General features: G+C 50.3%; 1 protein-coding gene across 1 annotated transcript in view; it reads left to right on the plus strand.

Moving 5' to 3' along the window:
• unc5ca (unc-5 netrin receptor Ca) overlaps positions 1–27,203 on the plus strand; it is a 157,704-nt gene that overhangs the window by 119,488 nt on the left and 11,013 nt on the right. The window contains 7 exon segments of the mRNA XM_064297316.1: positions 6,650–6,830; positions 9,752–9,919; positions 10,528–10,692; positions 19,670–19,861; positions 21,738–22,085; positions 25,349–25,436; positions 25,866–26,034. Of these exon segments, the coding sequence (XP_064153386.1) occupies positions 6,650–6,830; positions 9,752–9,919; positions 10,528–10,692; positions 19,670–19,861; positions 21,738–22,085; positions 25,349–25,436; positions 25,866–26,034 (1,311 nt within the window).

Consider the following 27,203-nt stretch of genomic DNA (forward strand, 5'->3'; position numbering starts at 1 on the left):
CGCATATTTGAGTGTGTGTGTGATGGAGATGTGGGGTGTGTTCCCACACAGGTGTGCGTGTGGTGGAGTACACACCAGACTGCATTAATGGGAACAATTCGGGAGGGGTGCCTTGGGAACAGGACCCCCTGTCCCAGCGCGCATACGCAAATCGCACCCCTGCTGCAAGCTCCTACCCCCGAAAAGCTATTTCATATCGCTAGTAATTCAATTAGCCAGAGAGGCATTAAAATCATTCAACGGGACATTATTGCTCAGAAAGTAGCGCACTGTGCTGAATACATTATCATGTGTCATTACTTGTGCTTGTATTGAAATTATTTTCATTATTGTTTAACTCTCATTGTTGGTGTTGATGTGCAACAATGATGAGTATTTTTGCTTTTGTTGTAATTTATAGTATTTTTATGTCTATAGTGCCCAAACCATAGAAAATTCTTTACTATACAAACTGCATATGCTATACAGATTTAGCATCCAGTGGTTGTAGTGTCTTCCGTGTATTCATTTTTATTCATATGATTGTGTATGAAGGTGATTTGTTCTTTGTAAAGTCAACAGATTATTATTGAGAGGATTAGTGTTCAGCACGAGCATGAGAATGGGGAGCAGAGAAGGAATGAGGTTTCAGAGATGGAATTAGGAAAGGTGAAGATCTCCTCCTCTATTCCTACCGCCCCCCCCAACCCCCCGCTCCACTCCCCCAAAAGCCTCCTTTCTTTCACGGATTTTATTGCCCTTTTACAAGCTGGCTCGTGCTTCTGTACAGAATGGATTCAGGCGATGTCAGCCTCCAGTTTATATTGGAATAATCCCCCTTCTGTGACGGCTGATTGCCCCTGATTACCTGAGCCGGGGGATTAGCAGGTAGCGGGGAAGGAAGGTCCCGCTCTGCTAGCGTGTGCTCCACGTGCGCTGAAACGATGATACAAGCGCATCTGACAGCACCTCACCAGCAGTCAAGCCCTGTCAATCAATCAGTCATTCCATCAATCAATCAATCAATCGTCCTTTATTTATGTGGCACATTTCATACACCTTAGTGAGACACAAAGTGCTTCACTGTGAATTTAAAAAAAAAGAAAAGATAAATTCAGTCTTCATCATACATGCCAATCATCTCTGCTTTGGACACGCCCTCTTCTGGGCGGAGTCAGGAGTGTTGGACGCAGGTACAGAGCTCCAGCGACTGCGGTGTGTGGCGGTCCCAGTAGGGGGGGGCGGTTACAGTAAAAATAGCACTTTAGCCCCAGCGGTGAGGTGTGGGTGGGGGGGGCGGGGGCGCACCGTCTCCCAGCTGTGGCAAACATGCCCCGCTACGCTACGCCGAGCACAGCGGCTTGCCGTATTTCGTGTATTTGTTTGTGACAGCAAATTAAACCACTTTCATCACTTCAGCAAGCCTGCGAATTTACTCTCGGTCTCTGGCTTTAGAATCAATTTTTTTTTCTGTAACTTATTGTATGAGTACGGAGAGCAGGGGACCAAATGCAGTTCACATACTGGGTGCAGGTACCTTATCATAACTGATAGATCTCACTAATGCTTCTAATAACCCGGAGCTAATAATGCCGTCTGAATCAACTACAGGTCAGTTTGTATGAATGTGCTGACTCAGCGCTGCAGGCCCAGAGTGCCAGTCTGTATGTCTGTGTGTCCGTTTAGGGGAAACTCAGACTTGACTCTTCAGAAGGTGGTGACTCTGTTTTCGACAGTATTGGGGAGCTCATGCACCTCCCTGAGGCCGTATGATGGAATAAGCAGGGTCCTATCATCAGGGTGTGGCCAAATGAGGCAATATTTTCCACTTTTTTTGATGTAGCAAAGCCCTTTGCGATGCTTTTGCATTAATCTCCATTCGCCGTAAATTCCTTTGTTGGCTGTATGCAGCGATTCTTGCGGCTGAATTATGGGCTAATTCTGAAGAAATCAGCACAAGGAGGGCTCACACAGAGCTTCTGGGTTTCTGGGATTTATCATATCACTTTATCTTTGGGGCCCAGGGCGTGGAAAAGCATGTTTCAGCTCGATATAGGACTTATCCGTCCCATAATTCCCCTTCCCCGTCGAGCCCTCTAAATGGGGTATTCACAGCCGGCTCCGGAAAGCAAAATCCAATTGCGACCTGGTTCTGTTTGGTCTGGTTTCTGGGTTTCACACCGAATTATTTCACAGCAGGAAGTGGACTCCACATATAATTGCTGTGCAATACTGCTTAGCGAGCCCGCTAGCAAAAACTCTCTAAGTTGCACTGCTGAGCAGTTTCTGTTACTCGACAGAGAGGCTGTGCTGAATGGTTCATTTCTGTTACTAGACAGACTGTTCTAAGCGGTTCATTCCTGTTACTCGACAGAGTTAGCCCAGAGAGCTGTGCTTTTGAGTCCGCCCTCTCCTGGTCTGAGTCCAGGACCATTTTTGGCCACTCAAGGCCGAGGCCTGGACCACGAGCGCTCCTCAAGCTGAAGTTGAAGAACATATGGTTTCAATCACACTCAAGACAGAAGTGAAAAACGCAGGGCTTATTTGAAGAAGAATAAAAAACACACACATTGGGAACAATTGATCAAGACTCTGGCTCTTGTTGGCCAGTGTGGAAATCCCTGTATATAAGCACACAGCACACAAGCACACATTCATAATTCACTCTCCATTTTCTTTTGCTGAGGCACGCTGTAATTATGGCTCTCTTGATCCTCTGGAAGGGGCTGTCTCTGCAAAGGAACAAATGGAATGGGCTGAATGAATGCACCAGAACAGAAAGAAAATCATATGTTCCAGATTGTTTCTGTCGTTATTTTTTGGATATGTTCCATTGCATTTGTTTCAACTCTTCCATCATAGCTCTTTCCCCAGAATACTAAATCCTATAAATTCCAAATATAAATGACACAGGCCAGAATGCGTGATCATTTATAACATCCAAATTGTATTTCCTGGATACTCGCAAATATATAAGTCTCCGTGTGTAACTTTATACATTGAGTAACCTCTGCAGTCCACTCGCATTTATTGCTCATTTTCTTGTCACTAGATCGATGAAGTGCTTTTTCTCTCTATCCTGGTATCCTCTTGCAGGCCCAATGTGGAATACTGTGGGGGGAAGAAACAGTATTATATCGAGAAAACTGTCAAAAACTAACACTAAATACTTTTCTTTGTCTCCTATCCATATTTGTGAGTGCTCATCTTTGATACGGTGTTCTTGTAAACGTGTGGTATATTGTCGATCTGTTTTTTTCCATTAATCTCCTCGCTGATGCAGTGTCTCTGTGCTGTCATGCTGCAGGGTCCTCACAGTGCTGGTGTGTTGTCGTGTCAGTGCTGGTGTGTTGTCGTGTCAGTGCTGGTGTGTTGTCCTGTCAGTGCTGGTGTGTTGTCCTGTCAGTGCTGGTGTGTTGTCCTGTCAGTGCTGGTGTGTTGTCCTGTCAGTGCTGGTGTGTTGTCCTGTCTCTTCGGGGCAGTTTGTGTTGCTGTATTTTTGGCGCGGTGCTCTTTTGCCATGGAATTCCATCCTGATGCACCGATGCATTGTTTCCCTTCAAAGCCCCAGCAAAGTTTTTCTTCCCCCAGCATCGGATGCAGATTTGGGGGTGTGGTGGGGGGTGTGGTGGGGGGTGTGGGGGGGGTTTGGGGCTTCAGGGAACCCGCTGCATCTTGGTAGATAAGCTGTGGGTCTCGGAGCCGGGCCTGAAGATGAGTTCCTCAGTCACCCCCCACCGCCCCCCTCCCCCCACCCCCCCGTGAGTGCAGGCTTTCCCAGGTCCGAACCCCGTTCCTAAATCCAGGGTGCTCTCTGTCGATCAGCAGAGTCGCTCAGCGCTGTGTGACTGTCTGTGCGTAGCCCGGAGTAATCACTTCATGACTCAGTGCGCTTTTAGAGTCAGAACTGTCAACAAAATAAATGTTTGCGTGAAGTCTACAAAGAACAACCGAGACGCGCTAGGCTCTGAAGCTTTATTGCTGCAGTTAGAGCTGAATGTGTCCCTTCTAAGTCTTTTCTATTGTAGATTTCCAGGGAGAGGTATTGGTCTATTGGGAGATGAGCCCATACAGAAGTGATTTAAATTCATGGAATAAGATATTTTTTTTGTGCCTTCCATCTGTCTGTGTATTTGCCTGTTGATCTGTGTGTTTGTGTGTGTATGTGCACATGCACGTTAGTGAGTGGGTATGCACATATGTGTGTGTGTGAATGTGTGTGTGTATGTTTGTGTATGTGCACACGTACATGTGTGTGTGCGTCAGCGTGTGCGGGTCAACATGTGTGCCTTTGTTTGCGTGTGGTCTCATGCATTCGTGTGCGTGGATGCGTCCGTGTCTGTATGATTGAGTGAGTACTAAATCAGCTTGCGTGTATGTAACACACGTGCTGTGCTGCAGGCGCTGCGTGGAGGAAAGCGCAGTCAGGGGACTGTCCCGGGTCTGTACTGAGGGGGGATTCCCCGGGCAGATTAACGGGAGGGCGGATGGGTTAGGACCGGAACTTCACACGACGCGCGGCGTTCAGTGTCAGGAGGCGCGGGGCGAAGGGTGCTTCAGGTTCACTGGTGGAATTAAGACCGCGGCGACATTCCAGGGGAACGGTCGGGGAGGCGCTCTGGCGTTTCTCTCTTCACCTCCCCCCGGTGCTGCCGCTCTGCTTCGCGGCCGACGCTCTGGCGTTTCTCTCTTCACCTCCCCGCGGTGCTGCCGCTCTGCTTCGCGGCCGACGCTCTGGCGTTTCTCTCTTCACCTCCCCGCGGTGCTGCCGCTCTGCTTCGCGGCCGACGCTCGAGTGTTTTCGCTGCACGGGCGGTTTTAAGTCGACACTTCACCGCGAGTGTCTGCCTGACAGCGCACGGCGTGCCCGCAGTTCAACCGACGCGGATCTTTCTCAGCTCTGCGTTCGGCGAGTGGCGGCTGCTCTGTGCCACGGAATAGAGAGCCTTACTGATCAGCGAATCTGAGGCTTCCGCCGCTCCCTGCGTTCGTAGATGGCGGTGGAACTGGTGGTCAGGTTGAGCCAAGCAAGGCTTCTTCATTCAGAATGCTAACGCTGTGTTATGCGAGACCGGCAGAAAGGAAATTAGCCGTCATTGCAGGGATATTCTGTCTTGGTACTGCACTGTAAATGGTGCATGGCACATAGCCCAACACTGCACTTGTACCTCCATCCAGCATCTGTATTGCACTTGTATCATTATTTCGATGTTGTGGCTTTCTGACCTAGCCTATGCTTACTGTGTGAACTGGACTAAATGTGTTCATGGCTATGAATAACTGTTTCATAGTGAGTATTGTACCTTATCGGACCTGTTTTGTTTTTTTTTGTTGTTCCAGTGACCTTCTGTATGCAATTATTTTACGTCGCTGTGGATAAAAGCGGCTGCCAAATGCATGTAATGCAATGTGAACACATACGGGATTATACCCACACTTAGGTTCTGATGGAGACAGTGGCAGCCTGTGTGTTGTAATAAAGGTTTTTAAATCCTGACCTCCTACCCAGAGGAGGCTGAATTCAACTCCATATCGAATTTTTTTAACAAGCATTTTTCCTCTTCCTTTCGTCTTCAGTTTGTCTGTCTGGGGTCCTGGGATCCGCTCTGATTGTTTTGGCCGGGAAAAGAATTGGCTCTCGCGCGATATCTTCCTCTGGAGTGCTTTTCGGGTTTTTATTTTCAGATTCCTTTCCAGCTCCTTCCAGTTTTATAACAGACATGGTATTAAGCTCGGCACACTCCTTTTAAGTGTGCCAGTGTCACGGTGTCTTTCTGAAGGGACCTGGAAATTCTGATGGTAGATTAGCAGCGATGTCCATGTTTATGTTCTTTATTATCTGTGAGCCCTTACTCTCCATCGCTCGTTCTTCTCCACTTTCACCTGCAACCCTGACCAAGCGGTGTCACTAAGAGAAACCACCTGGGCCAGGTGTCACTAAGAGAAACCACCTGGACCAGGTGTCACTAAGACAAACCACCTGGGCCAGGTGTCACTAAGAGAAACCCACCTGGACCAGGTGTCACTAAGAGAACCCACCTGGACCAGGTGTCACTAAGAGAACCCACCTGGACCAGGTGTCACTAAGAGAAACCACCTGGACTGAACTGGAATTCAGTGTCTCTGGCGCTGAAGGCTCCTGCACACAAGCCGTATTGGTCAGAAGAAGCCTCTGAAGCAACTGCAATTCATGTTTACAAAATATGAGCAAATATGCAAAAAGGCTTGAAGTGCTTTTAAACTCCAGGAGTGAGGCATCATGTCCATTTCGATGCACAGTGCTAGCTTTGTTCAGTGAAATGAAAGCAGAAGTGTTTTTTCTTTTGATTATGCACATTTGAAAAGTCTATTTTCTGCTGCTTCTGTTCATTGATACAATGGAGATGAAGGAAAGAAAAAAGTGGAAATGTTTTTTAAAGGTTGTGGCATTCTCGTTCTCGTTCTTTTTGTCTCCTGCTCTGTATCTCTCTGTGACGTCTCCCTTGTGAAAAATACTCTGAAAAAACTGCATTATATTGAGAAAACTAAACTGAACTTTTGCCACGGCATTCCATCCCAATGCATTCCATCCCAGTGAATTCCATCCTAATGAATTCCATCCAATGCATTCCGTCCCAGTGCATTGTTTTCCTTCAAAGCCGCCAAGTTTTCCTTCTGTTTTTCTTCGCAGGTGGAGTGGCTGAAGAACGAGGAGATCATCGACCCGGCGGACGACCGCAACTTCTACATCACCATCGACCACAACCTGATCATCAAGCAGGCGCGGCTGTCCGACACCGCCAACTACACCTGCGTGGCCAAGAACATCGTGGCCAAGCGGCGGAGCACCACCGCGACTGTCATCGTTTACGGTAGGGGCGAATCCCGCCAAATCCCGCTTTCCCTGCCGGTGTCGCCGTTGGGGCCTTGAGCGCGGCATTTCTTTTGCCAAATGTCCATTTGGTCAGCGCCTACCTTCGGTTCTGCTTGCTGAAAGCCTTCAGCTCATCGCTTCTTCAGTTAGATTTCTTTACCTCGCCACCCAATACACTATCTCTGTCAGACACCACTCCGTGATCTTTACCTGGGTCTCCCATCTCTGTAAAACTGCACAGTGTCTTAAAACAGCCCACCCTTATCTCCATAATGTCTAGATCTTCACTTTCTCTGTTTAAATTATCCATTACAGCTGTATTTTTCACCGCCACCCCCCCCCCCCGTCCCTTCTGCTTTCTTAAGATCTTCAATGCAGAGCTATTCCTGTTAACGGTGTCGGTGGTTTCTTACGATGCAGCAATGTAAAATTATCCCTCACTGAATGTCTAGGAAAATAGCATCTCAGTAATGTACAAAAAAAAAAGGTGCGGTTTACCTCGGAATGGAAATAATTGATCCCCAGGACTTTGGCGTGGAGAGGAATTCTGGGGTTAAATCACTGCTGTTGTCTACGAGGAGAGTTAGAAGCAGAATCAAACAGAATGAGCAGACATAACGTGAGAAAACTGTGTAAAAATGAAGTTTACTCATAACCCAGACATGGAATCTGGGTTTACAAAAACATTATAAGGACTTATCCCACACGTTACAGGGACTTATCCCACACGTTACAGGGACTCATCCCACGTGTTACAGGGACTTATCCCACGTGCGCTCGAGCCTCTGCTCTCCATCTCCCCACGGACTCTTCCGAGGGGGGGGGGGGGCAGGGGGCGCGGGAGGAGAAGATGCCGCCCAGCCGACCGTGACCATTCCAATAGCACAACAATTGGACAGGAAATTATAAAAATAGACTCTGGGAGATAGCAACCCTCCCCGCCCCCACCCCCCCACGCTCCCATTTCCCTGCTTTTCCTCCCGCTCAGGGGGATTGCCTGCTCTGCATGGCTGGCTTCGCTTGTGCGGATAATTCCTCTCTTATTAAACGGGTCCCTCTCAGACCAGCACGAGCTCCGAGGGAGGAGGTTGAACGGGGCGAGTTCCAGTCTGGGCAGTGATGTCACCCAGACAGAGCAGAAGCGCTCAGCACAGTCGTGCTGTTAGTAATAGCAGTGCTGGTAACAGCAACAACAACATCAGCAAAAACAGTAATAATAATAAGAAGAAGAATGATTGTGATAAGAATATAAAATTAGGAAGAATGATTGTGATAAAAATAAGAAGAATATTTTAAAATTGTTATACTCCTCACATAAACACTCACACACATGCACACACACACACTTTTCATACAGGCACACACACACTCGCACACTCTTAAAAATGTACTAAATGTACAGAGAGGGCCGGCCCAGGGACCTGAGGCACATTAACAGTCCCCAACGAGTTCAGAGTAAAACCAAAAAAACGGCGAAACAGAGCGCAGGGGAGGCTGGGAGGAAGTCTGGCGTGCGAGTGTCGGGCTTCGCCTGTAAGTGCATCACCTTTTAACGGCCTGTCAGAGAGGCCCGAGGGCTCGAGGACCAGACCGGGCCCTGATCCCCCCGCCATCCCCCCATCCCGCCGTCCCGCCGTCCCTGCGAGGGAGGGGGCAGTAAATCGGGGGTTACTGGAGCTGCGGACGGGACGGCTTCCACTCGGGGCGGGGGTAATGGACAACGCACATGCCCGCGGGGGTAACAGGAGAAGGCCCCCGGCAGGAGGGGGGAATGGGGGAAGTTGGGGGGGGGGGGCTTCTGAGGAAGCAGAGCAGCGCCAGGGAGCACAGCTGCAAGCTCGGCGAGCTTTTTTACCGCTGGACCGCTGCCTCCGGAGTTCACGTCCTCCGCGCTCCTCTGCCAACAGGCGAGGAACAAAAAACCCCCAAACTCCGGATCTGCCTCAGCCCTCGACTTCAAACGCGAAATTAAGCAGATGTGAAGCTTTCTAACACACACACACAAAAAGAAGAAAATTTATATTTAACAGGGACTGAAATAACTGAAAATGTCATGAAAGAAAAGCACACCCGGTTTTAATATCTTAAATATGTTCCCGTTTTTATTGCGTTATGAAGAAAAATTGTAACGTAACCGCAACTGCATGGCTGAGACAAAAGGGCTAACTGTACCGTGTCCGTGTTTAGATTAAACACAGGCCCAGGAAAGCAAAGCGAATTTGCCCTCTGCAGTGATGATGGCTACTGTAGCATGATGTCAGATGCAAGTGTTAGACAGAGCGATGCATAATTGGTGGAAGCATCCAGGGCGGGATGCTAACTCTGGCTAGCGGCTGGTGTTAATTTCCCACTCTGGTAGCTTCGCCAGAGGTTAGCTGGGCTCTCATCGATGCCTGGCGTCCCCCGTGGTCTGCTTACCGAAGCTGCACACGGAGACTTATTCCACTGTGCAAAAAGTGGAGTTTCTGGAAGATGTCCAAACCTGTTATATTTCAGTGAATTTTGGGGGTGTGTCGGTCATGACTGGTAGTTTCCCCCGTGTCAACACGAGTATTTCCAGAAACTTCTGCACTCTCCCGGGCCACGTCTGTGATCAGGGATTTCTGGACTCGGATATTCCCCATTAATTCAAGGACTTCGCCCGCGCTGAAATTTCGCCACGTGTCCTCAGACCTGGACAGCCGTGTCTTGGTAATTTATGCCGAGTGTCTGGACAAGAGCACGCTGAATTATGTCTGTTTCCGACAGGGAATCGCGTCCATTTTCGGATTTGTGTCCGCCCCATCCGTGGATGTCTCAGCTCAAGCTCGGTTTGGGCGTTCCGCGCTGGGGAGAAAACTGGGGAGGAGGGGGGATGTGGGACACTGGGGTGCAAAAAATGGATTCAGCAACGACACCGTCGACATTGTGTTCTGACAGTGAACGGCGGCTGGTCCACCTGGACGGAGTGGTCCGTGTGCAACAGCCGATGTGGGCGGGGCTATCAGAAGCGCACGCGCAGCTGCACCAACCCCGCCCCGCTCAACGGGGGCGCCTTCTGCGAAGGCCAGGCCATCCAGAAGCTGGCCTGCACCTCCCTGTGCACAGGTAAGCCCACGCCCTGCAGGTACGCATCACCGCAAAAAGCGCCATGAGGCTTCGTGAATCTGGAAATGGGAGGAGCCAGCATATAATTAACAGGGGTTCACTGATTGGAGCCAGTTGTTTTGTTGTACCATGGAGAGCAGAGCCTGCTTGCTTGTCTGTAATTGACAGATCATCATAGCTTGTCCCATTACTGGATTCGTGACCGGTACATGGCTGCAGCTGAATAATAATGTAACGATAAGGACTGATTGGTTTAATAAAGCATCTTTTAATTCTCAATCTCAGAGTGCTTTATCGCTCAGGAAGCAGACGTGCGTATGAATATGCAGACAGGTGTGATACAGGAGGAGGAAGCACAGCCTCTCAGACTGACATCCGTCTGACAGCAAGGCCTTTCACTGATCTCTCTCTCTCCCTCTCTCTCTCCCCCTCTATCTCCATCTCTCCCTTCCTCTCTCTCTGTCTCTCTCTCCCCCGTCTCTTTCTCTCTCTCTTATTCTCTCTCTTCCTTTATATCTCCATCTCTTCCTCCCTTTCTCTCTGTCTCTCTCCCTCACTCACTCTCCCTCTCTCTCCCTCTCTCTCTCTCTCTCCCCCTCCCCCTGCAGTGGATGGGGTCTGGACAGAGTGGAGTAAGTGGTCCACCTGCGGGACGGAGTGCACGCACTGGAGGCGGAGAGAGTGCAACGCCCCCGCCCCCAAAAACGGGGGGAGGGACTGTGACGGCATGGTGCTCCAGTCTAAGAACTGCACGGACGGGCTGTGCATGCAGAGTGAGTGCAGCTCTCCGTCTCCGCTCCTGCACAGGCACTAGGGTTACCTGTATTACACACTGTGAGCACAGGCACTAGGGTTACCTGTATCACACACTGTGAGCACAGGCACTAGGGTTACCTGCATCACACACTGTGAGCACAGTCACTAGGCTTACCTGCGTCACACACTGTGAGCACAGTCACTAGGGTTACCTGCGTTACACACTGTGAGCACAGGCATTAGGGTTACCTGTGCAGGATCACACACACACACCCATACACCAATACACGCACACACACACATGCACACGTGCGCACACAAATACACGCACACACACCCGTACACACTCACACTCACACACACACACACCACACACTCTCACACACACATACCACACACTCACACACACCCATACAAACACACACACACACACACACACACCCGTACACACGCGCACACACACAGGTCAGATGGAGGTCTGTGAGAGAGAGATAACTATATGTAAAAGAGGAGAAATGCTGAGAAAGGAAAAACAATGAACAGCTTTGTTCCGGTCCCCACCCTCCGGGTGCAACTATAGAACATAATACTGCTAAAACACAACACTACACCATGGATTACTGGACCCAATTACCTCAGTCACAAATCAGGCATTCAGCGGGTTTCATAAAAAAGACTAAAATGATAAATGATAATAATGTAGGTGCTGCAGTGTAAGTGCTGTAATTAGCCAGCGTCGATGATAATTGCCATTTTGACCCCAATTCAGAGATTTAAACAGGAGTGAGAGTGCAGTTGAAACGTTCCAGTAATAAACTCTGACTTTTGTTTTTCAAGCGGGGGCCATTTTTATTGCTGCCTGCCAACACAGTTCATTTTCTGTATAGATGTCTGTGGCTATATTTTCGACGATATTTTGGATTATTGTGCTTGTCTGTGGAAAATCTAAATCAAATTAAGCCTACAGAAATGAGACAACAAACTTTTTGGCCTCATCTGGTAGTTATGATTGTTCGTTTCCTTAAATTTTATTGTTTTTCCCTGAAATCCTACAAAAAAAAAAGTCCCAAGAAGTTGTGGTTAGCAGTTGTTTTAAAAAAAAAAAATTTTGACTTCCTGAGGAGGTATAATCAGAGGAATGTCCTCTTCCACTCTTAGAAGCCAGCAGGGATGGCGCGCAGGGTCGGATTCTCTTCTTCCTTTCGGATAAAGATGGTTTTCCTCTGTTTTCTTTCGTCTGATGATGTGCTCGTCTGCTAAGACTTCTGTTCGGTCAAATCCTCCCGGATGTTTATTTGCAGCTCTTTTGTTTGCAAGGGAATATGGCTGAGAGAGAGGGAACATGAGCAGAGTTAGAATTTTCAAACAGACAGTGGTACAAAAAAAACACAAAACAAAACAAAACCGAACAAGACAGACAGGCTGCTACAGGTGAAATACTGGAGCATTGCTCTGTGATGCAGCCACCGTTAATTTACCAAATGAGACTTGGTACTTAGTCAAAAGCATCTAATTGAACATATCAGGCAACTGGGAATTATCGGAGAGGTGACCAAAGCCTCTTTCTTCTCACTGTGTGTTTAATGTCTGCTGATGTATTCTTTTTTCCATAAAAGCCATTCGCTCATTAGACGCATCGATCCACAGGTCGTTCAGCGGGATCTACGAGATGTGCTCAGAGTATCCGTGGAGACGGCCGTATTTTTCCCGACTGTCAGGCCTGCCCCCCCTCGCCGCCCCTGCCCCCCCCCCCCACCCCCCCACTCCCCAACAACAGCAAGGGTCCACAACCTGAACCCGTGCTGCAAAACCAGAGGCTAATTTATTGCTCTCCTCATGCAAAATGGTGCTATAAAAAGCTTTCTCTGCATTCAGAGAATCCATAGCAGAGAATATCACTCTCCCTGCTGGATAAATTTCAAGCTTACCCAAGAATATGAAACCCCTGACGATATGGATTTGAGCTCATTTCCCCACAATTGATTTCTTTTATTATTTATTTTTTTGCGAGTTAAAAGGCTAAAACGGGTTTTGCCCTAACTAATGACCGTTCTCACGTGGTGTTTCGAGGGGAAATCCATGCACTCTAAAAGCAGATGTCATTGCAAATATGATTTTGTGTATAATACCATCTGAATGTGAACTCTCCTCAACCGGACAAGATATTATTCTACCATTGCTCTTCTCAAAATTCTTCATTAGTGATTTATGTATTTTCTGTACTTGAGAAGAAACCACTGAAACCATTGCAATATTGTGAGAAACTTGGTCTGCTGCTGCTGCTTGATAAATGTAAATGTTATAATAATGTTGCTATATATACCATATATACAATTATGAGTCTTGTTCTTGTTTCCTTTAACTGTGTGTTTGCTTGCTGATTGCAGTTATATCTGTCGATATCTGTCCTTAAAAGCCAGAGGTGATTGGTTGGTTGGTTTGCGTTTTCTCTCAGTTTTTTTTCTCAGACAGGAGCAGTCAAAGTCCGTTTGACCTCTAGCTTTTCCCATCTTGTATGTTTTTCCCCCTCTATCTCATCTTTGTGTTTTTTGTTATTGGAGAGCTTTGGTAACCGAGCACAGACAGATGACATTTTCCTGACGTATTGATCCGGGGGAGAGGGAGAGCCGGCTGTGAAACATGGTCAAAGACTTTTGTTTCTTTCTCTATTTATTTGGGCTTTTCTTCTAGCTGCCGTCTGGGGGTTTTTTTTTCTTTTTTTTTTTTTCTTTTTCTCAGGAGATACTGAAAATATAAAATATAATTTGACCACATGAGTATTAAGCAAAGCGAATTCTTTTGGACTCTCTATGAATCTTGTTTTTTTTGGGGGGGGGGGAGTCAGAGCTAACTTTGGAGAGAAGAACATAAGGCTTCCTGGAAAAGAGTTGTTTTCTTGAAAATCCTGGGTTTGTCGTACAAGGAATACATTTGTGTAGCATTTCTGGTAACATTATCCTTACATTGAATCAATATCCCTCTTTACCCAGTGAAGTCCAGCTCTTTACCCAGTGAAGTCCAGCTCTTTACCCAGTGAAGTCCAGCTCTTTACCCAGTGAAGTCCAGCTCTTTACCCAGTGAAGTCCAGCTCTTTACCCAGTGAAGTCCAGCTCTTTACCCAGTGAAGTCCAGCTCTTTACCCAGTGAAGTCCAGCTCTTTACCCAGTGAAGTCAAGCTCTTTACCCAGTGAAGTCCAGATCTTTACCCAGTGAAGTCCAGATCTTTACCCAGTGAAGTCCAGATCTTTACCCAGTGAAGTCCAGATCTTTACCCAGTGAAGTCCAGCTCTTTACCCAGTGAAGTCCAGATCTTTACCCAGTGAAGTCCAGCTCTTTACCCAGTGAAGTCCAGATCTTTACCCAGTGAAGTCCAGATCTTTACCCAGTGAAGTCCAGATCTTTACCCAGTGAAGTCCAGCTCTTTACCCAGTGAAGTCCAGATCTTTACCCAGTGAAGTCCAGATCTTTACCCAGTGAAGTCCAGCTCTTTGCCCAGTGAAGTCCAGCTCTTTGCCCAGTGAAGTCCAGCTCTTTACCCAGTGAAGTCCAGCTCTTTACCCAGTGAAGTCCAGCTCTTTACCCAGTGAAGTCCAGCTCTTTACCCAGTGAAGTCCAGCTCTTTACCCAGTGAAGTCCAGATCTTTACCCAGTGAAGTCGAGCTCTTTACCCAGTGAAGTCCAGCTTAGCCCACTGCAGTTGCTCATGAGGTTTTAACCGCTGTTGAATAGCAGGGGAAGAGAAAACAAATGATTTCTCTCTCTCTGTGTCCATTATCTCCCTCAGTCCGCACCAGTTCCCGGGCTTCAGGCTTGTTTACATGAACACAAACCTTCCGTCTGACAAGCTGTCAGTCTGTCCGTCGGAACACAGGCTGGTCTCAGCTGGACCCTCTGTGTGAAGTCTGGAGTGTTTATCTGCTGAGCGTCCCAGTGCATTTTCTGCCCAATGCACTGTGTCCATTTACTGCTGTGTGTGTGTGTGTGTGTGTGTGTGTGTGTGTGTGTGTGTGTAGGTGTGTGTATGTGTGTGTGTGTGTGTGTGTTCAGTGTGTATCTTCTGGCTCCCTGTCCTGTCCAGTAAAGAGTCACTCGAAAGAAGTGGCCTTTTAATTGCTCTTCCCTAAAAAAAATAGGCCCCACAGCGGTGTACAAGTTAGAGAGGTTCCAGAATGATTTCCCTGTCCCCCCAGGTTAAGTGGGACACCTCCATGTGCCAATGACCACATCTACCCTGGACAAAGGAGCAATTAGCCTCAGCTAACCTTGAGAAATACAGGCCTGCAGTAACTTGGATCTCACCAAGGCGAGACTGTGTAGCAGCTGGATACGATGCGTTTCCCTCTGGTTTATTTGAACGTCCTCCTTAATGTGTCACGGAAATGAAGCTGATTAAAAAAAACATGGTGCTGTGCTGAGCTGTGAGTGGAGGTGGCATCTCTAATGTTAGCCAAGCAGAAGGAAACCAGGACCAAGAAACCAAAGGAAAATGTCAACAACAAAAAAAATCAAACCTTTTCCCCTACTGTATGTCGCATGCTCGTCTTTTGTGTGACTCCATTTTAATTTAATTTTCATCTCGCCCTCCCTCCTTCCCTCCCTCCCTCCCTCCCTTCTCTCCCCCAAGGTTCATTATTTCAGGTGTCTTCAGAGCCAAAGGCCAAGAGTGATTTTGGATTTTCATGTGAGTTCTGTTTTTTTTTTTTTTGTTTGTTTTGTGTTCATTCCGTTGTTTCTTTTTTCCTTCCATTGATTTCTGTGCTTTCTGTTAATGTCTTGCTTGTTTCCAGCTTTCTGTTTGCCTTTGGTTTTTGATGTTATTAACTTTTCCCGCTCTTTTTTTTTTGCCGCCATTTTCCTCCTGCGGTAGCCTCTCGGCTTTGCTCCTCCCTCCTCACTGCTAGCCGCTGCTCTGCCGCTGCTCTGCCGCTGCTCTGCCGCCCTCTCTCTCTCACTCGTCTCGAGGACGGGACGGAGCACAATGCCGTGCCAATTCCGTCCACCTCTGACAAGCGGGAACGTTTTTTTCTTTTTTACCGGAGAAGGTCGTCTCGTCTGAGGCCTCGTAGCCACGCGGTTATTTATTAAACGTGATAGTTCTTCAGTTCTCATCGCTCCGGTCTTTCTTCTCTCTCTCCTCACCGCCGTTCGCTTTCCGCTCAAAGAAGCGCATTAATCTGAGAGACACGTTTTAATGCTTCCGTTTAGCAGCTCGCCGCTTTTATCATCGAAGCGTACGCGCGGGACGGCGCATAACTGCCGGGGAAGCTTTCAAGTGGGGGAACGGCGCGTTTAGATTATATTCCGAGACCTTCATCTTCTCCTGTTCGGCTAATGTCCTCTTTTATAATGGGTGTCGGAGAGGGTTTTAGGCAAATACGCTCTTCGTGGGGAGGGGTGAAATCTTTGCTGGCCGTTGCCGCGGTAGCGAAGCGACTAGCTCGTCCGGCCTGACGAGCGAGGCCGGCTCCAGGTCAGCGGCCGCCGGCCCGCGTCCAGTCGGCCGCCATCTGCCGAATCAATTACAGGGAAGTGGCGACTCTGGTGCTGAGCGGAGCGGCGGGGGGGTGGGGGGGCTAGGGGAGACCGGGAATCCGCTTCCTCCCCCACCGTACCGCACGTCGAGGGCCGCTTTTCAGAAAAACGGCATCTGCCCGTCAGATTTACAGGCGGCGTTTAACACGGGCTTCTCAATGGAGCTTGAAATTAGTCCCGAGCTCTTCTGTTCAGAACAAAACAAGTCAATGGGTGTTGAGAAATGAGGGTCGTTATTTTTGTTTGACGTGCTGTTCCGCGCGCAGTCAGCGGCGTCTCGTACTGCCGCGATCACCTCGTGATACGGTGACCTCATTTAACCCGGTCCAGGGGTTCGTTCACTCAGTGGATTCCACACCATCTGTTGGGCTGTCCAGGTGGCCTAGAGGAACATGTTCAGGGGCATAGTCATGGACATGGGATGTTTTGAGTTAATAAGTCTTACTTTATGAAGTTTATAGGAAGGAGGCTGTTGCCTGGGCTGGATGCTCACGTGAGGGATGGACATGCTGAGGACTAAGGGTTATTGGTGGAGGGTGTAGATAGACAAGGGGCTGGAGGACGGCAAATGTTGTGGATGACAGATACGTAGTGTTACATTCCCTTGCTTTGTTTCACACTTGACTGTCGGCTAAAAAAGCTTGAGCTAATCCTCTGAGTAGTGGTGTTACCTAGTGCTATTCCCCTGTCTGTCTGTCTGTCTGTCTGTCTGTCTGTCTGTCTGTCTGTCTGTCTGTCTGTCTGTCTGTCTGTCTGTCTGTCTGTCTGTCTGTCTGTCTGTCTGTCTGTTTGTCTGTCTGTCTGTTTGTCTGTCTGTTTGTCTGTTTGTCTGTCTGTCTGTCTGTCTGTTTGTCTGTCTGTCTGTCTGTCTGTTTGTCTGTCGGTCTGTCTGTTTGTCTGTCTGTCTGTTTGTCTGTCTGTCTGTCTGTCTTTGATGAATTGAAGAACTCTTTTATTCTTCAGCTTGATCTGATTGATGAAACTATTGGTGCCTTTGAGAGGATTAAATGCTCTTCATTTTTAGTTTAGTCTAAGGGCCGTTTCAGCTGGTTGTACTGAAGCGACGGCGCCCTGTCGAGTGCCACTGAAGATGCATCCCAAGGTCATTTGTTGCGATTCAGCAATGCTTGTGGAGGAAAGCTTGATACCTCGTCTGGAGCGACCGATCCCACCCGGCCGTCTGAAAGCTTTTCCAGCCTCCTCTAAAGCCCTGATGCTGTTAGTGTGTGAGGAGGGAACCAGACCGGCCCACTCCAGGCCGATTAGCCGAATCAGGCAGTTTGTCCAAAAGCGGGTAAACGCTCCTGCTTTGTTTGCGCCCGTGGAACACAGGAGCCGGCCGAAGTGGCGGAATCGCTCGGATTGGCCGCATCAGTCAAGCGAGACTTAAAGCAGGTAGCCGCTCTCCGGAGCGTAATCACCCCGGGGAGGAGGCGGGGACTGCCGGGTGCGTGTCGCCCGTGGTGTGAGCGCTGACGCCGGCGCCCCTGGGAGGCGTTTGAGATGCAGAGCGGGGCGCCTCTTCCCCCGTCTCGGGCCGGCTTGATGAACAAAAAAACTCCCGAAATCGATAGCCGGCGATTCAGAGAGTTGAGGGGGTTTCCCCCGGGGGGCCTAGCAGGCAGCCAGGCAATCAATCCTTCTTACCTTTGCCCCCCCCACCCCACCCACCCACCACCCGCCACCCGCCAACATTTCCGATCTACAAAATGTCAGAATTACACCCCATCACCTGTTCATGGATGCGTATCTGCCCCAATCCGCCCTGTGGCCATGGATCCCTCCCGCCACACGCGTGTGTGTGTGTGTGTGTCAGGACCTGCGCGTGTGTGTGTGTGTGTCAGGACCCGCGTGTGTGTGTGTGTGTGTGTCAGGACCCGCGCACGGCCACCGGCTGATCGATCGCCCCCTTTGCGCCGTCCGTCTTTCACGTAGCCCCGAATGGAACAGCTGCGGCGGCGAGACGTCGTCCATTCATCTCACCAAAGACCGAGGGGGGGGTGAAGCTGCGTTTGTAATCCTCTGGCCAGAGCCGGACAGCTCGTGTGTGGTGGGGGGGTGGGGGGGTGGCGGGGAGCGGAGGGTCGGACGTCCTCTAGCCAGGGGCAAAGATCGCATTAGGGGAAGACGGATTTCAGGTGCCATGATGACTAACCGTGGAAGCTGCACCGGTTTGTTTCAAGAGCAGTTCTTCTTCTTTTCCACCCGCCACCAGCCAGGATACTTTGGTGTGACAGAGAGGCAGAGAGAACTACAGTACATTTTCGGGGGAATGATACTCACTCTGAGATGTCCTCTCCTCGTAAGGGGCAGCAGTGGGCAGCAGTCATCACTCACAAAGATGGCAGCCTCGCTCACCAGCATTAACGACTGCACACCCATGGCTAACACTGCCATCTGGTGGCTGGAGGGCAAACTGCGTCTTCATTTCCCAAAAGCTCATTTCATTTGGCCCGATCCCTGACGGTGAGACTCGAGGCTCATGCTCTCAGCACATCTCCCCTGTTCTCTCTGAGAGTATTACCGAAAAAACCCATCATGCGAAAAAAAATGAAAGAGAGAGGGACTCATTCTAAATCTAATCACTGAAGTAAAAGAACAGAAGCAGATGGAAAGTGAGAGAGCGAGCGAGAGTGAAGGTGTAACTAAATCATTTCTATTTTAAGGTTTTGTAACTTCGGAGTTTCGAAAATCTTTACGGCCTCTCCATTCGCAGTGACTATCCGTTACCCGATGCAACCCGATTGGTGCTTTTTCCTCCATTTAACACAATTAACTTTAATCTCTGCTAATGCAACACTTGCGAGGGGCTGGAAGAACATGACACTCTCTGTAAGTGCATCGCAGGCAGATTGATTAAGTCTCAGGCTTTACGGTCTCCTGCGTTACCTCTTCTGAGGCGTTGGGGGCCGTAGACGTGAGGCTGAAGGTACTGTTTAAATGTTAAGAAGCAGTACTCCCGTATTTTATTGTGTGGCTTGAGTAGCAGATCGTTTCATATGCTGTTCCATTGCTGGAATCTGCCAGACTCTTGTTCTTGTTCAGTCCGGCTCAGTAAACCTTTCAATTAAAGTGTTCCTGGGTCTGCCACCGCTGTGTTAATTAAATTTTCAGTCGGACATTTCTAGACGCTTTAAATATTTCAATTAATCGCAGAAGGAAGGGGGTCCCGGGGTCACGTCGGGGTTTTCTCTGTGATTTTAACAAATGTGAAAGTCTGTGTGAGCATGGTGTGTGTGTGTGTGTGTGTGAGCACGTTACAGCTACAGCAAATGAAAGTTAAACTCACTTCAGTCAGGCTGAGGAACCGTGTCAAACAGCCTTTACTATTGAGAGGTGATGGTGATTTCGGTGAAAGGCTACAAAGCCGCTGCTGCAGTCTTTGACAGGAAGTCTCACCTGCATCAGGAGAGACACGCAGTCGCTCACCCTTTCTCCCCCCCACCCCCCCCCCCCCCGCAGCCGCGCCCAGCACGGACGACGTGGCGCTGTACGTGGGCGTCGTCATCGCCGTCATCATGTGCCTGGTCATCTCCGTCATCGTGGCGCTCTTCGTCTACCGCAAGACCCACCGCGACTTCGACTCCGACATCATCGACTCCTCCGCCCTCAACGGCGGCTTCCAGTCGGTCAACATCAAGACCGCTCGGTCAGGTGAGCCCCAACAAGCCGGAGTTTGGGGGTGGGGTGGGGTTCAGAGAGGGGCAGGCTGTCTGAAGTAAACATCTTACAGAACAAATGGAAGAGATGAGGCCTAGCATACTTTAGGTCACGCTACTAGCATGTATGAAGAAACAAACGGTCCTGCTCACCAGGACCAGAAGGTTCCATTTGGGTAAATGGTAGCTATGGTACCTGAAACTCCCCTGAGCTGCTATAATGGGGCATAATGGCTTAATTAACACAAAGCCTGTATCATATCCTCGGCTGTTTTTGCTAAAGAGCTGGATTGCTCCCCACTGTGACACAAGGTCTATTCACGGTCTCTTTTTTATTTTTTTTTCCCCCCCAAGATGTTTCGACAGATGTTAGCCAGTTACGATCAGGTCCAGACATATTGCCTGATTGACTTATCACGTAGCGCAGGAAGGTCGCACCGAACAGGTTGATGCTAGCATTAGCCCTCGTGTTATCACGCAGGCGTTTGCACCTGTGGAGCAGCCGTCGGAACATTAAGGCAACCGTGTGCTTTTCGGCTTCCTGGAAAAAAGGCGAAAATCAAATGTGTAAAAATGTAGCCACAAACAAAAAGCAAACGGCTTTTACCGTGGTCGGCGCTGACGGCGAAATGTAATTACGCCGGGATTAAAAATGTCAGATGAGAGCTGAAGCTGCTTCTGCTAATCAGGAGCGCCGCCGGGGCTGGCGGGGGCCTTTCGCTGGGGCGGGGGCTTCACGCCGACGCGTCAGAGGTTTCTGTTCCCCGGCCGGGGGGGGGGGGTTTGGGGGACACGCGCAGGGTTAAATTAAATGGGGGGAGGGGGGCGAGGAGTGGAATGCAGTTTGGGCTGCGGCAGTGTGAGCTAGCATGAGCGAGCGTGAGCGTGTGTGAGCGTGAGCGTGTGTGAGTGTGTGTGAGCGTGTGTGAGTGTGTGTGAGCGTGTGTGAGCGAGCGCGAGCGTGTGTGAGCGTGAGGGTACGAGGCCCGGGTGACATTTCATCAGCAGGCGCTCAGTGGCGAGGGCAGATCTGAGGCATTAATGAACAAAATTACGTTTCTTCCCTGTTTTTTTTATTTTGTTGGTTTCTCCCCCCTTTGGTCTCAGCGGCTTGCTGGCTGTTAATTAAATTTCCCCAGCGGCGGTAAGTAGGCGGGATGACGAGGGGGACGGAGATGAAAACACCGCGGTGCGGGATGGGAGACACGGGCGGGGTCTGGGGACGGGGGGGGGGGGCTTGTTTGTCAGACGTTAGCCTTCGCTCAGTTACGTCGAGGGCACAGCCGCCATTTGCCGGTGTGGAGGGGACTCTTCCCGCGCGGCGCGGCGCTAAAGTGCTTATGTAACCGATGCTAAAAGCACGGAGAGCGCTTCACGCCGTGCCGCTCACCTGCGTACCTGAGAGCAGCTCTGCATTACTCCACCCGCTCTTCCTCCCGCTGCTGCTGCTGGCCGGCCTCCACTCTGACCACTTGAGGATGAGGAGGGGTGGGAGAGCGAAGAGCTCTCGCAGAGACGTCCGCCATGCGCCGCACCGAAAGCGAGGCCGGTGTGAGCGTTCATTCACGCGCGCGTCCGCGCGGCGTTGCCGGGGTTACCAGGGTTGCCGTGGTGAAGCACACTCAGCACCAGCAGCCACTCAGCAGCAGCACTGCTTCAGGTGCCACCTGTGCCCCGTCACTTCAGCGGGCACTGAACCCTGAACTGTGTGTGTGTGGAGTTCCTCTCCATTAAAATGACATCATTTCTCACAGGCCATCTGATTGGATGATTTTAAGTAATATACTCAGCGAGGATATCGTGTGCTGGAGCTGTAGTCTCTTGTCGGACGCAAGCCTGCAAACTAAAAAACGTCCTCTTCTCCTCCCCAGCGGACCTCCTGACCGCACCCCCGGACCTCACCTCGGCTGCCGCCATGTACCGCGGTCCCGTCTACGCCCTCCACGACGTTTCGGACAAGATCCCCATGACCAACTCGCCCCTCCTGGACCCGCTGCCCAACCTGAAGATCAAGGTGTACAACTCCTCGGGCCTGGCCACGCCCCAGGAGGACCCCGGCGATTTCGGCTCCAAGCTCTCGCCCAAGGTCACGCACTCCCTGCTGGACGGCGAGACCATGAACCTGCGCAGCCAGAGCCTGGCTCGAACCCGCGACCCCTCCTGCACCGCCTTCGGCTCCTTCAACTCCCTGGGGGGGCACCTCATCGTGCCCAACTCCGGTGAGTGCCCCACTCCTACAGCACAGGTGCTCCACAGTATCACGTACCCCCTCCTCCCTCTCCCCAAAAATAGACCAGATTTTTTTTTGGTTGTCGCCATAAACAACACAACCGAGCGCGCAACCTTTTGGTTGTCAACAGCGAGCTGTTGTACCAGGAAAATCTATTAACCCGAAACCCATTTGCAAATGGCACACGACTGCACATCTTGTCATTATACGAAATGTGAAAGCGTCTATGCAACATTATTCATAATGACTTGGCATAGATAAACTGTCAGTTACTATAGAAATCTCTTCAGAAGCATTCTGCCGTGTAATGTGTTCACATTTTTATTCTGTTCTAACACTCCCTCCCTCCCTCCCTCTCTCTCTCTTTCGTTTTCCTGGCACTCGGTAAACGTTCAGCTGCAGGACAGAACCATGGCAATGCTAAATCAAGTGTGTGCTAAATCAAGTTACTTAATCACATGGAAGAGCGAATGAGAGAGATGGGAGCACAGTGTATCGCATTTTTCCGCGGCCTGGCGGAAGCTACAGTTAGCTTGCAAATGGACTTTGTTTCATTAAATCAGTGCTAATTGATAGAGCAGTCGTTAGCCATTCTCGCTCATTCGTCTCCCTGGTGTGGCGTGCTGCTAATATTTTCCGCAGTGGTACGCTACGGAGTGCCAAGCCGTACCGGGCTACTTTAACTCTCTCCAGTGGCCTAAAGAACAGAGCATCTTTGACAATACGCGTACGTCTTACACTTATTATTATTATTATTATTTTGTTGCAACAAAAAAAAAGAACACTCTCGCCTACACAATCCTTCGCAGTGTTCGCTCACGGACGGCTGTCGACGGTTTTTTTCGATTGGCGGTGAACGGGGTTCCAGGGGCCGTGTGTGTGTGCGTGTGTGCGTCCCCGAGCGCGGCGAGCTCGTTAGCGCTGGCGGCGCTAATGCACCCCGCTAACGCGCGGGCACGGCCGGCGACGTAGCGCCAGCGCTAACGGGCTAACAGGGCGTAGCGCACGGGCAGCTCAGTCGCGGGAAATCCCGCTAGTGCCATGAATAAAAAAGCCGCGCGGGAAGAACACGGGGACGAGAAGTCGCGCAGCAGGTGGGGGGGGGGGGGGGGCGGCGTGGTAACCATAGAAACGGCTCTCGCCGTGCCGTCTTCTTAACGTATTAGATCTAGCTCATTAAAATGGTGAGGCTGCTGTTCCTGGCAGTGTTTTCCACAAGGCTCCCATTGTCCTACAACACAACATTTATATAGTTTGTGTATTCTTACAAAGCCGTTATTCTAATGACAGTAGCTGGAATATCTTCTATTCTATTTCATGTAATAATGTAGTGGCAGCACTTGAGAGTATGTGTATAAATGATACACTCACGTGTTAGCTATGTAATAATAATAAGTTTCATTCTGGATCTTCTGTTCTCATACCACCTGTTGGGATTTTTGGTGAGCCAGTTGTACTCTGACTGTAGGGTCACAATTGTTTGCAGCGTAGCACAATATCAACGCAGGAATCTTTTTCTCTGTGGACCACAAAGCTATTTCAGACAAAATATGGCATCTTAAAAAAACCCACCTAATTAAGAAATATTTGTGGCTTGTTAAAATTCTGGGATTGCGGTTGTGGTTGGAACGAACACCAGCACACACAGGGGGGCCCCGGGGCCGAGTTTTGGGGGCCCCTGCTTTATGGCGTTCTCTCACTCCGGCCTCCGTCCGCTCCAGGCTCAGGCGCTCCCGCTTTCCCCCCCCCCCCACAATGCCCTGGGACCCGAGAGGTCCTCCCAGCGCGCCGAATGAGCGAGCGACGGGTAGGGCGGCCGATCACCGCGGCTCCCCCCCCCCCATCTCCCCCGGGCGCCGGGCAGGGGGGGCTAGCTCTCCGCGCGGCGTGTAAATCGCTCACGCCTGTGAGCCCTGGCGCGTCGCGGCACACGTAATAACCGGATTAGCCTGCTCCGGCGATTAGGAGCGGAAAGGGGAAATCATCCGCGCGCGGTGTTCCCCCCCGCGCCCGCGGTGCTGGAGGAAGAGTCTATCTCACACGGATCCGTCCCGAAACCGGTCTCCCGTGTGTGTGGGTGCGGTGTGACGGAAGCGAGGCTTGAAAGAGCGGGTTGGCTCCTCCACCGCCATTTACACAGAGTATCAGTGCTGCATTGTGGGATTGCGCGGGGTGCTGCTGGGGGCGGACCACCGTGGTAGAAGTGCATTGAGACATTCACAAATGCATTTTTTTCGTTTATTTTCCAGAGGTGTTCATGTGAATCTCTGTGCACTCATATGGCAATAGTGCACTGCCAGGTCCAGCCAGGTTCTCATACATTTGTTTTCAGTAGTCATTGGCTCATGACTCTGATTTAAATGCCCTGCTCTATCTGCTGAATGAGGAGTGCTTTGTTAGGGTTGGAGGAGTGAAAAGCTACAGGATGGTAGATCTCCAGGAACGGGGCTGCTTAGAGTCTTACAGTATGCCGACATCTCAACTTCAACACAGCTGGGAAGGCGCTGGATTGTAGCTTCGAGTGATCTCGACGATCTCAACAACTTCTACAGCTATTTCCGTGGCAGGCAGAACACCTCATATGTATGGAGTAAATCAGCGCTGCTGTAATACGCCTGTTCAGCAGAGGCGTTGGGTGTGTGAGACGAGCGGGTTTGTGTCGCTTGGTTTCAGACGGGCGAGCAGTCAGACCTTTCAGGTCCCCGCCTAATTGCCCAGTTTGACGGCGGCACGCTGCTGCTCTGTGGGGCGGCAGGCTAAATGTCACCCCCAGAAACGTTTCGGCGCGGGGGACGCGAGGGGATCGATGGCGCGTCCTGGCGGGGGGGGAAGAGAAGGGCGAGGGGGGGGGAGCCGTCACGCAGAGAGCTTAAAATGCTCCGTGAATCGTCGTGACGACCGTCACCTGATGCTCCACGCATTGTGTGTGCGGCTCTGGATCAGAGCGAACGCTTAATGGCGGTAATGTGATGTGATGTAAAGTGTTATTACGTGTCAGTGTGTGTGCGTGAACACACACGGTAAAATGTCCAGAGTTAACTCCACTCTTAACAGTGTGCATATTGTCCTTCTCTAGACCATGGTGGGGCCGTACTTTGATTTGATTTAATGCTGGGCATTTTATTGTGTAAGTGTGTGTGTGTGTGTTTGCGTGTGTGTGTGTGTGTGTGTGTGTATGTATGTATGTGGGTGTGTGCGCATAATCCGAGCTGTGTTCTCTGTACTGAGGTCCGCTCTCTCTCTCTCCCCCAGGCGTGAGCTTGCTGGTCCCGGCGGGGGCCGTCCCGCAGGGGAGGGTGTATGAGATGTACGTGACGGTGCACAGGAAGGACAACATGAGGTAAGCGTCCCCGACAACGCCCCCCGGCAACGCCGAGCCCCTCCCTGATTCCGACACGCTGTGAGTTCAGCTTGGCTCGGGAGCTGTGATATTCACCTGCAGTTATCACACACACACGGGGGGGACCTGGCCTTTTCAGACTCACCAGTGGCCTCGTACCCCACTGTCAGCTATCCCACAATGCAACGGGCAGAGAAAAGGGCTCGCAGAGAACTACTAATTACCAAAAAAATATTGCCTCTGTGTTCTGTGCCCCCAATGAACAAAATGAGTACATTTTTATATTCAGTTATTCTGTTGGGATAAATGTCATGCCAGTCCCGTAATATAACTTCAGTGGAAGTGCTAGAAAGCTTTCAGATTAGAATGAGACCTGTCGTTACCGGAGCTGATCCCAGGTCAGTCTCACCCGCTCCTTTTGGGTCCCAGGCCCCCCGTGGAGGACGTGCAGACTGTCCTGAGTCCGGTGGTGAGCTGCGGCCCCCCCGGAGCCCTGCTGACCCGCCCCGTCATCATCACCATGCACCACTGCGCCGAGGCCGACAGCGAAGACTGGCAGATCCAGCTGAGGAACCAATCACAGCAGGGCCTGTGGGAGGTGACTAATCTCTACCTGTCTACCTGTGATACCAGTGCCTCTTCTCCAGAAAAACACTCCTCTGCCATTTGCCTCGTTGCAGTGTGTTCTGCCTGTGTGTGTGTGTGTGTGTGTTTGTGTGTTTGTGTGTGTGTGTGTGTGAGAGTGTGTGTGTGTGTATAAGTGTGTGTGTGTGTGTGTGTGTGTGTGTGTGTTTGCAGGAGTCTTTTTCCATATGGGCATGTTTGAGTGTTGAGTTCATAGATAAATTGATAGGTTCCCCTCGGCCAATGAGGTCACAGACCAAGAGTGAAGGATTGTGGGAACTGATGCAGAAATAGGAACTTGTTTCAAAGACATGGGGGGGGGGGGGTAGTGAGGGGGGAGGGGAAGAGCAGGCATGAGAAATAAACAGCCTCATTAATAATGGAGAGCAGGAAATAAACTTGCTGTGCAGCGCAAGGTTCGGTAAACAAGGAAGAGAGACTCGATCAGACGAGCGCCGCAGAAAGGCTCTTATCAGGAGGGATTCGTTCCAGAACCACCCCCCCCAACGGAGCCCAGAGCCGCCGCGGGTCCCTGGTGGGCCGACGATCGCAGCCTGCCCCCCCCTGGCCCTGTCGGCCGTGAAATTCGCCCTCCTCAAACCACCTGGCCCTGCATTCGCGAAGCCATCGCTCCCCGCACCTCCAGTCGCCCACGAGCGCATCCGCCACTGTCCCGATAAGGCCAGCTGAAGGCGCCGCCGCCAGTGCGTCCCGAGGACAGCCTCTCGCCGTTATCGCGCCCATGCACAATGCCCCCCCCCCCGCTGTAATTACAGCGATCCCAGGGATGCCACGCCGCTGCTTTTCCTCACAACATTCCCCCCCCCCCGTGAATCCCTTCTTCTAGGACCTCTAGCTGAAGGAACAGAATGTATTTACAGTACATCTTTCTTTCGGGCTTGTTGAAATATTCATGAACTCGACCGCGCCAGACATGACCCTCCGCTGTTCTGCCCTCGATCGCTTTCAGAAAGAGTCAGAAAGATAGACCGGATTAAATTCCTCACTTCTGTTCTTTTTATTTTTGAAGAATTGTTTTATAGGTTACCTTGATTCAAATTTTATTAAACTTTTTGTTTAACTTTTCTTCATTAGGAAAAAAAAGTCTTATTTAAAAATAATTGATTTCCTTATGAACTCATT

This window comes from Anguilla rostrata, chromosome 10 (assembly GCF_018555375.3).
Source record: "Anguilla rostrata isolate EN2019 chromosome 10, ASM1855537v3, whole genome shotgun sequence".
Classification (NCBI taxonomy): domain Eukaryota; kingdom Metazoa; phylum Chordata; class Actinopteri; order Anguilliformes; family Anguillidae; genus Anguilla; species Anguilla rostrata.